Genomic DNA, 19,669 nt, shown 5'->3' with positions numbered 1-19,669 from the left:
CAAGACAATTATCATTCTGCGTTAGAAGCTAGAATCCAAATTTAGCTGCTTGATAATAGATAATTCTTGATAGGTTGTCTGAACGCAAATATTAACAAAAGTAAATATTTATGTTACTAACGATACCCCTGTTAAACCTTCGTCTTAAATAGCTGTCAGGAATGCAGTTGTAACCTTTAGGGTAATCTACCATAGACTGCATTCGATCGCTGATTAACGGGGGGGGGGTCGTTGTTTATGATTCCTTTTCTATACCGTTTAGTTAATTCTTCCTTTCTGTATTATTTTAGGTTAGTTGTTGCACCTTTTAATTTTTATTTTATTTAGTTTTATTTCTATTCCTTTGTATTCACTGGATTGTATTGTCTAGTCTGATTATTTTGATAAAGGTCGGGTTCTACATGACTTGAATTAAAAAAAAGGTTTTTTTTTATGCAATTAAAACTAATCCAAATACAAATATACCTTGCACACCACAATAATAACAATAACAATACTCATACTAATAGGAATACTAAAAACAATACTAAGAATAATATTAATACTAAGACTAATACTAATACTAAGAATAATACTACACTGAAGGTACAGATGAACCTGCTTTATATCATGATTGCTGTATAAAAGTGGGTCGTGATAAACCCGGTTTCATGTTTGCCTATGACAGTACATTACAAGTGCGAGGGAAAAAAAAAAAAAAAAACCTAACAGTGAATTAAAACGCAGTGTTTTAATACTGTACATTTAGTCGTTCTTTACATTTAAACAAGTGCATATCTTCTACTACAGGAAAAATACATTTTATATCATTAACTGGAACGACACTGTTTGTGATATTATCTAAAAAAAGGAATGAATAGCCAACTGATGAGAGCTATCAATTAGGCGTTGCACTTGATGTTTTTGTGTGCATTTGTACAAGACCATTGAAGGATTCCGGAAAGCAAGTGTTTACGCACATATAGACTCCATGTACTAATTTGCTGTACACTTTGTTACAGATGCTATCATCAGCAGCAGCAGCAGCAGCATCCAAAAAACAACCTGTTTTATATTTATTTACAATCCAGCATTGGTGTTAAATTGTTTGAACCAACTGCTAAATCACAACAGAGTCAGTTTATTACTCACCTTAATGCATTTACAATTTTCAGTTTCCTTTACCCATAAACTCATGTTTTTCATTGCTGTTTAAATAATAATAATTGTAAATGATCATTTATTAATTTAAACTCCAAGCAATTTTCACCTGTTTTACATTAAATTGCATTTCCCCCTGTAGAAATCATATTTTTTTATGTTGTTGTGCCCAGGTGACATCAGGCCAGGAAGAGAATGGCGTACACAACAGGCAAGTACTAGTAGGCGAGACGCAAATGCACTTGTTTCTTTATTAAATAAAATATTTAAACAAAAACAAAACACTGTACAAAACAAAACAGCTCATTGGCCAAACCAAACAGATAAAACACAAAACAAGTGAACACTAAATCAAACAAGCAATTATTCACTTTCAGTATCTGTTCTTACTTGTCTCTTTCCTCTTCTGGACAACACACCCCATTTAGCCAAAGCTGCAGGTCTATCTATTGTTTATATTGTACCTAACTTACTCCTTGGCACAGGTTTTATCATATGCGTGGCTACCAGCCAGTTTATCAATAATCATTTGCTGCTGACCACACATTCTCACGATTTTATCTGGATGGGGCATTCTAACCCATCACAGTCCTAGAGGCATGATCGTTGTATAAAATCAAAAGAACAAAGTTTCCTTTCATATTATGAAGTTATCTGGAATAAAAACGCTTAAGAGACTGTAACAGATGAGAAAATGTGGGAAAAAATTAGCGCATTTACAAAAAGTCACTCTTTATTGGGTTACAAACTATGAAAACATACATAACAAAGGTTCCTGACAATTTGAAATGAAAACTCAATATGTTGGGAAGTTGCATACAAAATGTCAGACCAATATTACAAAAAACAACCAAAATACATTTGCAAACATTTTTACCAAAAAAGTGCCTTTCAGAACATAAGTAACAAAATAAATATATACAAGAACTATATATATATATATATATGTGTGTGTGTGTGTGTGTGTGTGTGTGTGTGTGTGTGTGTGTGTGTGTGTTTTGTAAAGGGTAAAACCCCTATTGTTGTGCCATTTAGAAGAACCCGGAAATATAAATGTAATCGTTACCGAATAGAATACCAAAGCTATGTGCAAGTGCCCGTGATGTAGCCATGCTCGCCCCCAAGTGCATAAGAGGGCTGCAGACAGAGGTACTAGTATAATTTTGTCTTCAAACATGCTGCAATCATCGACACAGCAACCTTGAAGGTTAATGATTACATTTCTAAAACCATGGTTTTGATAATAACCCAACTTTCCCTATTAAGTACGAAATGTAACCATTACCAAATTGGTGAGTGTATCAAAGCCATCGCGAAGGCAATATTGCATAATGACCAGACTGCCACTGCAACTGTGCCTTGTGCGTTATCGTTCGAAACCCCAGAAACAAGTAGCCAGGGCTAAAAAATTGAGGGAGAACTCACCTCTGTGTTATGTTGTAAGGATTCACCCTGAAGCCACCCTCAACACTCTAGTTTCAAAGCCAGGTTTTAGAGATCCATGACATTCAGTCGATAGAATCTTGCAAAGGTATGGGGAGTAGACCAAGCCACGGCATTTCAAATGTTATTGATAGATGCACCCTGGAACAAAGTCCACGAAGTTGCCATGCCCCTGGTGGAATAAGCATTAAGCTTTTCTGGACAGGGGAAGTTGGCTCACCCATAGACCGTCCTGACTGTGTCTTTTATCCATTTTGATAGCATCTGTTTAGACAGGGCTTGCCCATGGGACTTAGCCCCATAACAGACGAAAAACTGTTCCGACCACCTCAAACTACTGCTTCCTGTCAAACTGGAAAGGAGGTGGATGGAAAGCCTCCAATTCCACAGACTGGTTGATCTGGAATGCCGAGATAGTTTTAGGCAAAAAAGTAGGATTGGTATGAAGCGTAACCTTTGTCCTGGCTCCTGAAAAAATTAAGCAGGCTTTAGCACTTGAAAATGCTTGCATCTCCCTCACTCGCTTAGTGGAGGTGATTGCAAGCAAGAAAGCCACTTTAAGTGATAAAAATTTTAGCTCAGATGAATGTAAGGGCTCAAATGGAGGCTTCACGAGTGCCTCAAGCACTATGTTGAGCCTCCAATAAGGAAAAATATCCTTGAGAGGTGGTCGAAGCCGTCAAGCCCCTTTCAAAAACTGTCCCACCAGGAAGTGAGCTCCTGGGGAGACAGATTCAATCTTGACATGGCAAGCCAAAATGGCTGCCAGAAACACTTTTAACGTGGATGGGGATTTCCCTTCATCAAATAGGTCCTGCAAAAATTGCAGTATTACTGCCATGGGACAAATTGTGGGGTCGAATCTGACAGAAACAGGATCCTTTCCGCTGCCTGGGTATCTCATCGTGTAAGAAAACCAGTGGTATACAGGCTAAATTTACAACCTGCTGTTTTGGGAATTCCCTTATGTAGTTAGAAAATACGTCACCGGTATAACTGAATAGGGTGAAAAAAAAACAGTTTCTGACTTCTTGTACATTTAAAATAAAATTGAAAATGATCAGTTACCAAGGGTACAGATGAATGAATATGCTTGCTAGAATTTTGTAATTAATAAAAAAGAAAAAAAAATGCTGGAAATATGTAAAAGGATTTTCCACTAATATCATGCATGAAGACTTTAGTATCTAAATTAAAACAAACACAACGGACAAGGCAACTAACCTGATAATAAATTGATGAGAGTTACCAGATCATATACAATACATGCAGTATGAAGGTAACAGGATTCACGCAGAATTCTTGTGTTAATGTAGAGTGAGCGCCGTGTGGAGATAGCAGGAATGGCCCGTGAACCTTGCATGTCAGCAGGCACTGAGAGGGATGCCATTGAGCCCTGGCATCACAGCTAATCGTTGTACAGTACCTCTCTTTAGAGCAGGGGTGTCAAACTCATCTGGCAGGAAGGGCAATGTAAGTTAAGACTGTTCACTGGTGGGCTGCACCGTAAAAAAAGTTATACATAGTGATGTACATCAGCACTCAGATCCATTACCCAGATACAGTTTTCTGATACAAAGACCATCTCTTCAATGTTACAATTTATCTGAATATCCATCACAGCCTGTGTTTTTTTTGTTTGTTTGTTTTAATTCTCTCTAATGCCAGATCAGTCTGTATTATATTGTGCAGTTACACAGCGCTTCCTCCAGTTTCACCTGACGAAAATGCAGCCAAAACAAAGCAAACGAGACAAGCTAGGGCAATGTAACAGTTAACCATTAAACAGTTTTAGAAACTGTTATGTATTTTATTTTTTATCAGTGACTTTAGTTGATTTTGTACATTTTCATTTGCACTGTGACATTACCATTAAGGCCTTATCGCGCACTACATTCTGCAATTCTGAATACTGACTTAGGATACTGTTTTAATTCTGGAAACTGTGGTGTTTTTGTTTTATTTTTTTTATTTTTTTAAATCCTTTTTGCCTTTTATGTTTTACGCAGTTCTGTACACGGATAACATTTAGATTTGATTTTGCTGTTAGGTCATTAATGGGAAATTTTACATACCACTACAATATGTATGGAATTAAAGTATGTACAGTTAACATGTCATCTAGTTTTGGCAAGGGAGATTTTCAGAATCATACAGTGAATTAAAATACTACTTCTGTTGAAAATATTGTGCTGTACCAACAAAACCAATACAGTACATCTAAATGAAAGCTTACTTATTTTAAAGCAAAGTCCTTTCAGATATGTATTTTGTTTTTGACAGGCCAAAATGAAATAATTGAGAGTTCCTCGTACAAGTTAGAAAAACTTGTTGGAAACTACCGATACTCACTATACAGCTCCAAGAGTTTTGCAGTTTTCACACGTTGGAGCGGCAAAACTACCATCTGTACCAGTACCAAAAGTCAGAGGAAACTTTACATTCTGAGGTTTTTCCCATTCGGCACTCTTTCTAGTTTGCAATATCTGTTTTATATACGTAAATACCTCTGATACACAATTAGGTAGCAATCAAATCAAACTAAGGTAAAATTGTTATTCTCCTTCTTCCTCTTCTTTTTTAAACTTTTAATAAAATTTTAAGAGTGTGTAGCAACTTTTCAAACAGAAAAGCTAAATGACTGGACATCTACCAATCATGTGATTTCACATGTTGGTCAACGTCAAAATAAACCAGGGAACGCAAGCAGTTTTATATCCACACCATTCACATTAAAAAAATGTATTTATGTTTTAAAAATCGCACAAAAAAAAAGTTTGAACTTGCAATATGTAGTCCTTGAAGAGCACAAGGCCTTAACCTGCTGCACCACTGCATTGTTGTTAAAATGCATTAATTTGTTAAGCTTACATCCATGCCTGACCAGCTATCACTGAAAACCTGAAGGTTCTACTTTATTTCCTACCATAGAATGGAATTGTACACAAGAGTGGCATGTAGCTTCCTTGTCTAAATCTCTGATCTCTGATAAGCTGTAGTTCCTTGTTTAATTAAAAATAAAGGAATAATTTATTAAGTAGAAATAAATAAAAGATTTTAAAAATGTAGAGGAATAATTCTACTTAGAAACAAATATTTTTAAAAAAATGTAGAAATTAATGTTTATATTATAAATGTATAAATAAATTTAAAAATATGTCATATTAATTGATTTGGCTGATGCTTTTATCCAGAGCAATTGATATTTGTATATCTATACAAAAAGTAAGTTTCATGTTCGTATTTAATCTTGTAAATTGTGATTTTATGATTAAATGATGAATAATTTTAAAAAACTGTGAAACCTCCCTTCATCTCCCTTGCAATGTCACCCCCACTTAATGGTGTTTTACATTTGTGTTCTCCCTCTGTGTGGGATGTGAAGTTTGAATTTACTGAAACGTGTTGCATCTTTAGAAGTAAGTGTAAAGTCATTTTACAAAAATGTGGAGATTTGTACTTGGTTATAACCCTGACTGAAGATGTCATTAGCAAAGGGGGCCGGTTGTACTAACAAGGTCAAACAATAGGTCACGTTTTACTAAACATTTTAAAACTAATAAACAAACAATTAGCATAATGAACATTATCGTAGTATGTTGCTTAAAACATCACAATATTCATAATAAAGTTGAGTTTTCTCTATAAACAGTAACACGTTAAAAGTTCGGGATCACTGTCTCTAGCTTGGTGCTGTTTACATTATCGTCAGCATATTTTAAATGATTGAAAGTTGAAACTAGAGTTGCTAGCAACTATAAAAGCTTCCAAGAAAACATGGTGCAATCATCACACATGATACCTAACACAGCTTGCTACGTTTCCTATAATTAGTTAATGGGCTACTTAAGTTGTATCGTGTACAGAGCATAATCTTACGCTGAAGTTTAAGTGCACTGATCCGAGTTAGGCCAATTTGTTGGTTTGAACCTTCGCAGAGGTCAAAGGTCATGGGTAATGAAATTTTTTTATAGAGCACATATGACTTCCTATATGTGTTCCTGTGACAAAGTGCCCGCCCCTGTGTGTATTTTCTGTATATGTTGCAAGTGGTGTGTTACATGTTGGTGTATAGTCATTGGTACACGGGATATAAGCGGGTGTTTAAAATGTATATTTGTATTAAGGCACGAGGATTGCTCAGCACTTCACATGCAAGTGAAATGTAATATGTGAGCACGGGGAATTGCACTTTATTTATTAATTCACGTGCAGTCGTACCACGACTCCAATTGAATGATTAGCAGTCGAGTCTCGGTACAGCTGCATAAAAGCAGCATGTTTTCACATACTTGGGGTTGTGTGTTCAGGAGTGAACGGGTGAGAGAGAGAGAGAAGCATAATTATAAATATCAATTGTTTTGTGTAGCGTTCGTCCACCTTGTTTTTTGTCAGTGTCTATTTGTTTTGTTTGTCTATTTATATTAGCCTCACGTGCCGTGTGCTGTTTTTGTTACAAACCGTTTATTTTCTGTCTCTTTCATTATTAAACTGTGCAGAGCCTCCTAGACGAAGACCACAGCAGGGACTGCACTTTTTTTTTCGTGGCGGGGGGGGGAAGTGTTTTTGGATTACAAAAATAAATAAATGAAATAAATAAAGAAATAAAGAAATGGGGCGAAGCAGGAGAGGAAAGCGGCAGCAATGACTGCAGGAGGAGGAGGAACTAGAGCCCAGGAGAGAGGAAACTGAGCCTTTCCTGTCATCTGAGGAGATGCTGGACTGGGTGTCGGACCCGGAGTGGAGCGGGGAGGACCTCCCACTGGTTGTTGACCTGCTGTGGGCCAGAGATGGGGAACTTTGGGAACACTGGGAACAACACTTCTACCTAGTACCCTTCATGAACCCAGCAGCCATGATGATTTACTACTTGGCTGCCGATATGGGACTGCCCCAGCAGGTTGCATTCCAAGTGGGAGGAGCCACGCCTACCTGCATCCTCAATGGGCTGAAGGGAGACGACATGCAGCTCTCATCTCCACCAGCAGAGGAAGAATGCCTGCTGGTTTCGCCTCCGCAGCCAGAGGGAGAGGAGCAGTCTCCAGCGCTAGAGGGAGAGGAGCCGTTGCTGCCGTCTCTAGCATCAGAGGGAGAGGAGCCACCGCTGTCTCCAGAGCAGCAGGAAGAGCCGCACCAGTCCCCTGCAAGTGAAGGAGAGCTGCACCAGTTCCCTACAAGTGAGGGAGAGCTGCACCAGTCCCCTGTAACAAGGGTAGACTACACCCACCTCCGCCACCAGGAGACTACAGGCCGCTCCCACCTCCGTCGCCAGGAGACTACACGCCTCCGCCACCTCCACTGGCAGAGCAGAGCAACAGGAGCTGCCTCTGCCTCCTCCACCAGCAGAGGGTGAATGCCTGCTGGGTCCCCGTCCACCAGCAGAGGGTGAATGCCTGCTGGGTTCCCGTCCACCAGCAGAGGGTGAATGCCTGCTGGGTTCCCGTCCACCAGCAGAGGGTGAATGCCTGCTGGGTTCCCGTCCACCAGCAGAGGGTGAATGCCTGCTGGGTTCCCGTCCACCAGCAGAGGGTGAATGCCTGCTGGTGTCACTTCCCCCACCAGCAGAGGATAAATGCCTGCTGGTATCACTTCCCCCACCATCACGAGGAGAGGAGCTGGAGCTGCCTCTGCCTCCATCATTATCAGGGGGAGAGGAGCAGGAGCTGCCTCTCCCTTCACCAGAAGGACCAATACCAGATGCTGGCGGTCCACAGCAGCCCCTGCATAACCGCCTGGCCGCAGTGGTCGAGAAGAGGGCCAACACCCACACCCCAGCTTGTCCTGACTCCCTGGCTCGCTTCGCCCAAGGATGCCTGCCTCACTTCGCCCAAGGATGCCTGCCTCACTTCGCCCAAGGATGCCTGCCACGCTTCGGCCCAAGGATGCCTGCCACGCTTCAGCCCAAGGATGCCTGCCTGGCATTGCCTGGGGTCGCCAGTCGTTCCGTATCGCCTGGGGTTGCCAGTCGCTTTTTTTTTTTGTACACAATACTCTGGCAGACTCTGAATAATAAGTGCAAGTTAGTTCTGTTCAACTATCATTAGTTTGTGTTCTGTGCATATTATTTTTACCTGTAAATTTATGCTGTAAAAGTCAGGGTCATTTTGTATGTATAGAAAAAGGCAAATGTTTTATTTTTATTCACTGTTTTTTTTTTTATTTTTATCATGGTTACCATTGACTAAGGAAAGTTGCTTATATATTTAACCTTATATATGCCTTGTTTTCATCAGACATTGAGTTTCTACTCAAACATTTACAACTGCAAATTAAATGGTTTAATTATTCTTCCTCAAGTTACTTTAATGTAGAAAACTAAATATAGCTTTTGTAAATTGTGAGTAAAGACCAAGCTGAAATAAAGAGCCTGCTTTTTACTACTTGTTTCCAGCATAGAGAATCTAGTTGACTCAAATTAAAGTGAATGGAGGGCTGTACAGCAAGACTTGGCTAGAATTTGGACTGTCAGTTCATGTCATGTGATAGGGGCATCTTGTGGGATTTGATTGTTTTTGATATTTTTTTCAAAGTATTTTTTCCAGATGTTACTGTTTTGAATTGCCAATTGTTTATTGTTTTGGGGTGTTAGTTGTTTTTAGAGTTTCCCAGAAGGTGTTTTGCTCAATAGACTCTTCAATGTTATTTAATTTTTGGGATGTGTGGTTTTTCTTTTCAGAGCATGTTCTTGTAGTGCTGTACAGCCTGGCAGTAGCTGAGGCATAGTTCCTGATTGTGGGGCTCACAGTGTTTTTTATTAGATAGCTGTCTGAGCTCCTTTCTTGCAGCTGCACATTGGTTATCAAACCAGATTTAATTTTGTTTCGTTTTTGTGTTTGCACCTTTTGTATTGAAAGTTTTTATTTTAGATTTTTTGCTGTAATTTCAAATATTTCATTTAGTTTTTTGATTGTTAAATGGAATCCAAATTTATTAGGTTCATAATCTGCAGACTGGAAATTGTTTAACATCCCTCTCTTTCAGTCTATTTATAACTGGGTTTGAGCTGAATTAATTTGTTTGGGGGGGGGGGGGGGGGGGGGGGGGGGGGGGTCTTGTTCTTGGATGTTTTGTGTTGACTGTTTTAAGTACAGTATTATTTGATTGTGGTCAGATAGGGTTATTTGCTGCCTGACTATTAATTCTGGATCTATATCAGTTATGGCATAACCGACAACACTTCCCTAGAGCTGAGTTGTATGTGAATCGCCCCAGAGAGTCCCTCCTGGTCCTGCTGTTAACTATGTACAGACCCAGGCCTTTACAAAGCTGCAGGACCTGCTTCTCGCTTTTGTTTACCACACTGTTGTGGCTTTGTCTTTGGGAGGTTACAGGTGTGTGGTATAGAGAGGCACTCCCCACTATGTGGGTGTTTCCCTCAGTCCTGGCATTGAAATCTCCACACACTAGCACAGAGCCTAGGGTTTGGAAATGGGTAATTTGGTTTTGAAAGTATTCCTTTGTATCAGGCAGAGTCTGAGGGTGCCATCTAAACTGCACACATGTATCTGTCACTGCTGTTGCAACAGTACACGTTTAATTTTGACCCATATATGTGACTCCCCTCTCTATACCACCCGATGATGCCCCCCAGGACTCTACCATGCCTGACCTGTGTGTGTTTCACAGAGGGCACTATTAGCTCTATGTAGTCTGATGGCCAGTAGGTGGACATGTCAGCTCTGCACCATGTCTCCTGCAGCACCAACACGTCCACTCCTTCAATACCGTTGAGAAACTCAGGGTGTGTGCTCTTCAGCCCAAAAGCCAAGAAATACAGACCCAGAATGTTCCAGCTGCAAATTGATAGCAATTTCATATTTATATATTTAATTATTTTTCTCTAAGCTAACTTTTTCACATTGTGAATTATAAATACAAATCGTGTCTTTTTTTTTTTTTTTTTTTTTTTACTTATTTATTCGCTATACATTACCAATGTGGTGTCCCACAGTTCATTAGCCTTGTGCACAATATGCTCAGGAGCTTTTTGATCTCCCCCAGCTCAATGGGGGCAGGGCTGGCTGGCTGGGTGAGGGCCGCAGCGTAGCTCTGTTGCTGCTGATGACCAGTTTTGCCCTGGTGCTGGTGCTGGTTGCTGTGACGGGCCAAGCCAGGTCAGACTAGGACTGGCTGGGCTGGCCTTGGGGGACACAGTGTGGGTTGGCGATGTCCAGCCTTTGGTGTGGGGTTTCCCCTGATGGGTCTCTTCACTGGCTCCTGCCTGTGCTGTGCCCTGCATCTGTCCTTACGGAGGGGACTGGGTGGGTCTCGGCTCAGGGAGCAGTCTTTCAAGGTCTTGGCGAAAATCTTAACGCCCTGATGGTTGAGGTGCATCCTGTCATAGAGGTGCTGGGTGCTCAGGGTGGGGTGGGGTGGTGTGCCAAGTACACACTGGGGAGCTTTGTGCAGTCTTGGGAGATCTTTGCATTGATGACGTGCTGGGAGGTGTCGTGCCGGGGCAGCAGGTATACTCCCTGTCTGTATTGATAGTCACTGTCTTATCACTACTAACTTTTGATTTGATCTTTGATACAAATGTGTTGATGTTGAGCTTGTGCAGTGGTTCAAACAATTTAGCATTTCCTTTTCAATTCAAAGAAACCACCAACCAATACTTGTGGGATATACCTGCCTTAGGACTTGCTCACTAACTACAGTGTGTTTTTCTAAACGTTTTCTAAAGGTTTTTCTTCTGATCAACTGCAATTCCCTTGTATTCGTACTGTGAGCAGACTTGTGAGAGAAGCCACAGAGAGGCCAACAATCACTTTGAAGGAGCTACAGAGTTCAGTGGCTGGGAGTGGAGTAATGGTGCACCAGTCAACCATATCAAGAGCTCTGCATAACACTGGCCTGTATGGGAGGGTGGCAAGAATGAAGCCGTTACTCAAAAAGTACCATCTGAAAGCACGTCTGGAGTTTGCCAGAAAGCATGAGAATGACCCAGCTGCGATGTGGGAAAAGGTTTTGTGGTCAGATGAGACCAAGATAGAGTTTTTTGGCCAAAACTCAAAGCGCTATGTGTACAGGAAAATACTGCAAGAGGATCTGCTTCAGTCCACATAAAAACTGAAGCTTGGGAGGAAATTCACCTTTCAGCAGGACAACGATCCCAAGCAAAAGGCCAAAGCAACATTGGAGTGGCTCAATAACAAAAAGGTGAATGTCCTACAGTGGCCCAGTCAAAGTCCTGATCTCAATCCCATTGAGAATCTGTGGCACTATTTGAAAATTGCGGTCCACAAGCGTCGTCCAACCAACCAGAACAACCTGGAGCAAATCTGCCAAAAAGAATGGTCCAAAATCACTCCGACACTGTGTGCAAAGCTGGTACATACTTACCCCAAAAGACTTAAAGCTGTTATTGTAGCAAAAGGTGGCTCTACCAAATATTTATGTGTGGGGGTTGATATTTATGCAAGCAAGATATTTCAGTTTTTTATTTTTCTTAAAAATATTTCCCAACATAAAACCAATGTCACCTTACAATAATTGATTTTGAGTTTAAGTGTTTTAAAATAAAATATCGAACAGAACGATATTTCAATGTACCATTTGTAATTCAGTAATATGAGAGAATTGGTCAGGGGTCTGAATACTTTTTCAAGGCACTGTGTGTAGTATATATATATATATATATAAAACAAGATCAACAGAGCACCTCTTGAGCCTGTGTTTAAAAGTCTGACAGTAAAAAGTAAACAAATCAGATTATGTGCACACACACATAGTGATCTCTACTGTAAGCCGTCTGGGACAAAAATGTGTTGTGCTGCTTCAGAGTCAGTCAGAATCTCATGGGACAGAAAAAAGGTAAGCACATCATTCTGAAATGTCTCGCTTAAACAGTGCCCAACATGCTGAAAATGTGTAGTGATTTTTATATAGATTGTATATATTATACATTTTTTGTTGTGACTTTGTTACTTGGAGTTTTTTCCCTTTAACTTTACAATGCCATTTCCACGTTTGTTTTATTTGAAGTGTAAAGTTTTTTTCAGTTTTCTTTTGCTTGTTCATCCACAAAAAGTCACAAGTAAACCTCATGTTATTACTTTATGAAAATGTGTCTATGGACACTGTTTACTGTGAAGAAACAGTAATGGCAAGGAATGAAAAAAGAAAAATAACAGAAAAGAAAAATGCAGTGTCAACGTTATGTACTTTTATTTTGGGAATAAACAAAACAACGTTGAACTTGAACTGCTATTTGGCAATGTTTGTTTTGTAGTTAATTCACTGGGGTAAAGTAAGTCCTACACAACTTATTCTTTACTCCTGAGATATTTTTCTATTTTAACCTGTTACATATTGTAAGGTCTTGCTGTAAAATAAAGGCACACACACATGGGCCACGCCCACTCCCCTGCCGCTATGCTGTCAAATATAATGGTTTTTATTACTTTTTGAAAGACTAATGAATATACGAACGAATATTTAAATTATGAACAAATATCTGAACGTGAAAATACTGTGTTTGTTCCAGCACTAGTAAATACTAAAATGACTATTAACTATATCTGTAATACTGTAAATAAAATGTTGAGTTAAAATGAACAGTCATGCCGTTTCGGAAATATAGATAAAATACAAATTTAATCATGTACAAACTGGACTATATAAGAGAGTCTTAAATGTTTGCTCAGCTGTCAGAAGCTTTGCCAGGCAGGCTCAATCACTGTGTCACACCAACCTGCATTTTTACTAATACACCTAATACTTTTAGTCCTACAACAAGTAGGATTACATTAAATTTACTGACACATTCACATTGCACAAATACCCGAGAAATTACCCTTTATAGAACAGAAGACTCTGCACGTACACTATTGTACACAGTATATTGATCACAATCACAATAAGTATTTCCACAGTTATCTATCTATATCTATATATAAGAACATAAGAACATAAGAACATAAGAAAGTTTACAAACGAGAGGAGGCCATTCGGCCCATCTTGCTCGTTTGGTTGTTAGTAGCTTATTGATCAAAATCTCATCAAGCATCTTATCCCAGGGTGTCAGCTTCAACAACATTACTGGGGAGTTGATTCCAGACCCTCACAATTCTCTGTGTAAAAAATCTATTTTCTGTTCTGAATGCCCCTATCTAATCTCCATTTGTATCTATGAAAAAGTCCCTTGGGTTGACATTGTCAATACCTTTTAGAATTTTGAATGCTTGAATTAGGTCGCCACGTAGTCTTCTTTGTTCAAGACTGAACAGATTCAATTCTTTTAGCCTGTCTGCATATGACATGCCTTTTAAGCCCGGAATAATTCTGGTCGCTCTTCTTTGCACTCTTTCTAGAGCAGCAATATCTTTTTTATAGCGAGGTGACCAGAACTGCACACAATATTCAAGATGAGGTCTTACAAGTGCATTGTACAGTTTTAACATTACTTCCCTTGATTTAAATTCAACACTTTTCACAATGTATCCGAGCATCTTTTATAGCTTCCCCACATTGTCTAGATGAAGACATTTCTGAGTCAACAAAAACTCCTAGGTCTTTTTCATAGATTCCTTCTCCAATTTCAATATCTCCCATATGATATTTATAATGTACATTTTTATTTCCTGCGTGCAGTACCTTACACTTTTCTCTATTAAATGTCATTTGCCATGTGTCTGCCCAGTTCTGAATCTTGTCTAGATCATTTTGAATGACCTTTGCTGCTGCAACAGTGTTTGCCACTCCTCCTACTTTTGTGTCGTCTGCAAATTTAACAAGTTTGCTTACTATACCAGAATCTAAATCATTAATGTAGATTAGGAATAGCAGAGGACCTAATACTGATCCCTGTGGTACACCGCTGGTTACCACACTCCATTCTGAGGTTTTTCCTCTAATCAGTACTTTCTGTTTTCTACATGTTAACCACTCCCTAATCCATGTACATGTGTTTCCTTGAATCCCAACTGCGTTCAGTTTGAGAATTAATCTTTTGTGCGGGACTTTGTCAAAAGCTTTCTGGAAATCTAAATAAACCATATCATATGCTTTGCAATTATCCATTATCGATGTTGCATCCTCAAAAAAATCAAGCAAGTTAGTTAGGCACGATCTCCCTTTCCTAAAACCATGTTGACTGTCTCCCAGTACTCTGTTACCATTTGTTTAAGATCTAGTGCAGTAGTAGCTGGTTGATAGTTTGTGTTCTAGTGATGTAGTTTTGATAAAGCCTCCTCATTATTAAAACTCAAATGTTAATATCATACTGAACATCACTGTACTTATCTTATTGTTTATTCAATCCGATTAAGCCTTTGATGATGTAAAAGTGAAGGAAGTTATGTACACTTACAAACTATGCCAGTGCAACCAAATCCTCGCTCACTTATTACACAATCTTGTCAAAGCTTTCAGCCACGATTCAGTATTCACTGGGAAAGCACTAATGAACTCTAGATCCAAGTAGCATATACTTCTAATTATAACATAATTGAATGACAGGGTATGAAACAAAAATGGCACATCTGTCACTATGAAAACTGTAGCAATCTGACAGAAGCTATAACATATGCTGAGAAAGTGTACTGCAAAGCCAAACCTTTGAACACTTAACAGGTCTGATCAACATCCAATGCCAGATTCATGTACTTTCCCACAAACATTTCTACCAAGTATATCCTCATTAGAATGATTTTCAATTTATAAATCAGACATTTTTTTTTTTTTTGGTGCCATTCTTGAGGCCTCCACTTAAATGTATTCCCATTACCAGAAACAAAACACAGAGTTTATGATTCATAATGACATCCAGTTAATGTATATGGACTGTTAATAGCACAGTATCTTACCTTTGCTACAACGGGAGTCAGTTCTCTTTCTGTTGCTGAACCAAACACAGATGATTTATGACTTGTAGATCTCCCTTCAGGCTTGTCCTTAAGCTAAAAGGGAACATAGGGGTTGGAAACATTATGCCTTAAAAACATTTTAAAAATGTTACTATTTATCATGCATCCTTAAAAATATAGTAATAATTATGTTGTTGGACTGTGTATAGTGAACACATTGCACAGGGTTTTGAACCGTGTATTGTTTACCGTAAATGAATGTGCAAACAGTCTGCTAGTAACAACCTGAACGTTGGAATCTCAATCATGCTGTTTGTTATCCACTAAGAGATAACAAACAATTGACTATAGTATTACCAATACTTAGGGGTCTACTCAAATCGCGATTTCCCGGAAATCGTGAAATACAGGATTGTCCGCGAAATTAACCTTCAAAATATTATTCAAAATAAAAGGTGAATTACTTATAAAATAGTTTGTTTTAAAACCTCCGCGGTCACAGCTATACAAAAGCAGGTCAATGTCATGCAAAAACACATTACTTCCTTCTTTATGTGGCTATGTGATAATTAAATCCAATCACTGGCTCGCGGAATGAGTGTTCGTCTACTTTGTGTATGACGTAACGTTACAGTACATGCAACATCAGTTTGGTTGAACTAAAACATGTTGAAGGCGGCATTACTTAAAATAAGCGAAATATGACGGACAAATCCAAAAAATCTAAACACATTTCTGCCCAGGAGCGTGTGAAGCAGTTCTCAACAGGAATCTTACATGCAGACAGAGGTGAATTGGTTTGTTCGTCTTGCAATGTGACTATAGATTTTTCAAGAAAAAACACGATCGATCGACATATTGCATCAGAATCGCATATCAAACGTAAATCTACTTCAGAAGCTACTGCTAAAATAAAAAGCTAGCGACAGTTACTGTTTAAAAGAGCAACTGAAAGCAGTTCATCAAGAATCGAAAGAACGTTCGAGCTGGTGGAGGCCTTCACTGCTGCCAACATACCTTTGGAAAAATTGATTATCCGAAACTAAGGGAGTAATTCAACAAACACGTAGCAAACGCTGGCAGTTTTCTGTATGCAAACAAACTAAGCCAGGTTTATTTACCAGAATTAATTGCTTTGCACGTTGAGTCTGTTAAATCTGCACTGGCGGAATGCAATTCAGTTTCAATAGCAGCCGACGAATCAACAGACGCACAGGATAACTGTATACTCCACATTTTATTTGTACCTGGCAGCTGGAACGACAACGACCTGACCGTGTGTTTAATGGCCTGTTCAGTTTGAGTGTAAATTTCTCAACTGTAGCACAAGCCACAGTAAAGGCTGTTGTAAACTATGGCTTAGAATTCAACAAGGTCTCTGCATTTATCTCTGACAATGCGATGTACATGAATAAAGCGTTTCTGATGTGCTGCATGGAATGATGCCGAATGCAATTCACTTTACCAGCAGTGCACATATCTTTCCTTGGCTTGTGATGTCTGGCGTACAACTTTCCCTGATGTGGATATCCTGGTTTCGTCTTCAAAAAAGAAAACATTTAAGCATTGTCCAAGTCGTAAATTACGATACCGGTAGTCAATTGCCAATCAAAGTGACAAAGTTCATGCAGCAGTGTCGCTTCCACCAGAACCAGTGATTACGAGGTGGAATTCATGATTTAATGCAGTACGGTACCATGCAAAGAAAAAACAGTACTACCAGCAATTTGTTTGTGAAGAGCTTGAAGTCACACCAGGCACACAGTCTTTGCTTAAAATCTGTGATCTTTTAAAACAGATTGACATTGCTGACCAAGGAAACATGTGGCTGAAAATGCAAGCAGGTTCATGCAGCTTCTGACTTGGTTTGAAAGTGACTGATCTGATAAGCTGGGTCGAGGATATGGCATCGCAACAACTTTCAGGCTGCCAAGCCGAAACCCGCCGCAGACAACAAGTTTTCCAGTCAATCGCAGCAAAGTTAAATCAGTACTACGTCCAGCTAAAGTACGGCCAGCTAAACCACCTTGATTTAAAAGCCTGCTGCCAACTTTTTAAGCGATGTTCGCATTTTGACCCAAGTCAGGCAGACATCTTTTCTGTTTTTGACGCCAGTCTACTTAAAGCAGTACCTGGATGGCAGAAAGAATATGACTACGAACGTGCTGCATACTTGAACTATGTCAAAGAATTGCAGATGCCAGTAAAAGTGACTGAGATTTGTGACTCGCTTTCTGACCGCTTTCCATGTCTCTACAAGTTGGCAAAGTTCCGGTGAATTCCGTGGATACTGAACGTGCCATATGAAAGTGTTCACACCTCAGAGACAGAGGCTGTCAGCTGCAACTGCTGGTGGATGCTGCATGCTGACATTTAACAAATAAGACGGTCCATTTTATGAAGGTAAGCATAAATGTGTATTCCTGAGCCTTGGAGTTTATATATATATATATATATATATATATATATATATATATATATATATATATATACACACAGTACCAGTCAAAAGTTTGAGTGCACTTGCTGGAAACTAGTTTTTTTTTTGTTTTGTTTTTTTCGTAATTGACAGTGTTTTACGTCGCATATGTTTCTGTAAATACTTGAAAATGAAAACACATGTTACAATATACAAAACAAAACATAAGGAGTATCAAAGCAATGTTCAAGAAAATTGAAAATTGTCTCTGAATCTTGGATTCCTCAAAATAGCCACCCTTTGCCTTAATAACAGGCATTCCCTTAACAAGTTTCAGCAGGAAATCACCGGACATGTCTTCCCAGCTCTTCTGCAGCAATTCCCAGAGATGTAGGGCACTTGTAGGTAGCTTTGCTTTGACTCTTCTGTCCAGTTCATCCCATACAAGTTCTATGGGACTGAGGTCTGGAGACTGTGCAGGCCAGGTCATTAGATTGAGTTGTCCTTCACTTTCCTTTTTTGCCAGATAGTTCTTGCACAACTTTAGGTGTGTTTCGGGTCATTATCTTGCTGAAGAATGAAGGATTGCCCAACTAGCCGTAATCCTGATGGAATGGCATGCCTCTGAAGTATAATATGATAGCCATGCTGGTTGAGCTTGCCATGGACTTGGTAAAAATTTGTCACCAGCAAAGCAACCCCAGACCATGACACTGCCTCATGCGCTCACCCTCTCTGTGTCTTACAAATACTCGGCGGTTGGACCCAGATATTTCAAATTTTGACTCATCGGTCCATAAGACCGCCTTCCACTCCTCAAACGTCCAGTTTCTGTATTTTTTGGCCAAGGCAAGTCTCTTCCTCTTATTCTGCTCTCTTAACAATGGTTTCTTTGTAGCAATTCTTCCAGTTAGGCCAGCTTCACGCAATCTCCTCTGAACAGCTGATGTTGAAACATCTGTACTTCTAGTAGCATTTAGCTGAGCTTGTATTTCAGGTGCAGTTAATCGCCTGTTTCGCAGACTTGTGACTTGAATGAACTTGTTCTCTGATTCTGAGGTCACCCTTGGCCTGCCTGATCTTGTTCGGTCCTCATGAGTGCCAGTTTCTTCAAATCGTTTGATGGTCTTGGCCACAGCAGTTACAGACACTTGCAAAGTTCTTGCGATTTGTCTTAACGATTGACCTTCATTTCTTAAAGTAATTACAGACACTCTTTTCTTTGCTTAACTGAGCATATTTTGCCATTTGCTGCTCCCTTACATTGAATGACAAACTTGTGCCTATGCTACCTATATTAATAGTAATCATGGACCCTCACCTGTTAACAGTAATTGGTGACAAAAGGTTAATTAATACACATTTCAGACTTTTAACTGACTTGGGCTTCAGACTGAAATCCCTTTGCTTTGGGTGACCATTTCATTGAAATTGATAAGATTTACATTTTTATTTAAAAATTAAATTTTTGAATGCAATTCACTTATGATTATCAGCTTATATAAATACACGTATCATATAATGAAATATTAAGTGTTTATAGACAAGTGTGGCAGGGCAGGGCCCTGTCTGTAAATATTGTTGTGTGGTGATTTGGTGGTGGTTGGCAGGGATGGGGTTAATTTCCTATCCCTGCCAAAATACATGCGAGAATGTGGCTGGAGCTAATTGAGTAATTGATAATTAGGCTCTAGCCACATGCCATAAAAAAGGGGGAAATTCCTTTGTTTGTTGGAGGTGTTTTGGGGTGAATGTTTATGTGTTGCTAAATTTGTTTTGTGTTACAAAGTTCAGTGAAGGCTCTGCCCAGCCTGAACAGTTTTTGTTTGATCTTTTATTTTTGGCTCTGTGAGCAGTGTTT

General features: G+C 39.3%; 1 protein-coding gene across 1 annotated transcript in view; it reads right to left on the bottom strand.

The window, feature by feature from the left end:
• stpg2 (sperm-tail PG-rich repeat containing 2) overlaps positions 1-19,669 on the bottom strand; it is a 219,172-nt gene that overhangs the window by 54,157 nt on the left and 145,346 nt on the right. The window contains exon 10 of the mRNA XM_041257083.1: positions 15,390-15,482. Within this exon, the coding sequence (XP_041113017.1) occupies positions 15,390-15,482 (93 nt within the window). The remainder of the gene's footprint in view (positions 1-15,389; positions 15,483-19,669) is intronic.

Source organism: Polyodon spathula, chromosome 1 (assembly GCF_017654505.1).
Source record: "Polyodon spathula isolate WHYD16114869_AA chromosome 1, ASM1765450v1, whole genome shotgun sequence".
Lineage (NCBI taxonomy): Eukaryota > Metazoa > Chordata > Actinopteri > Acipenseriformes > Polyodontidae > Polyodon > Polyodon spathula.
Note: the sequence above shows the minus strand (reverse complement) of the source record. Positions and strands in the feature narration are given on the sequence as shown.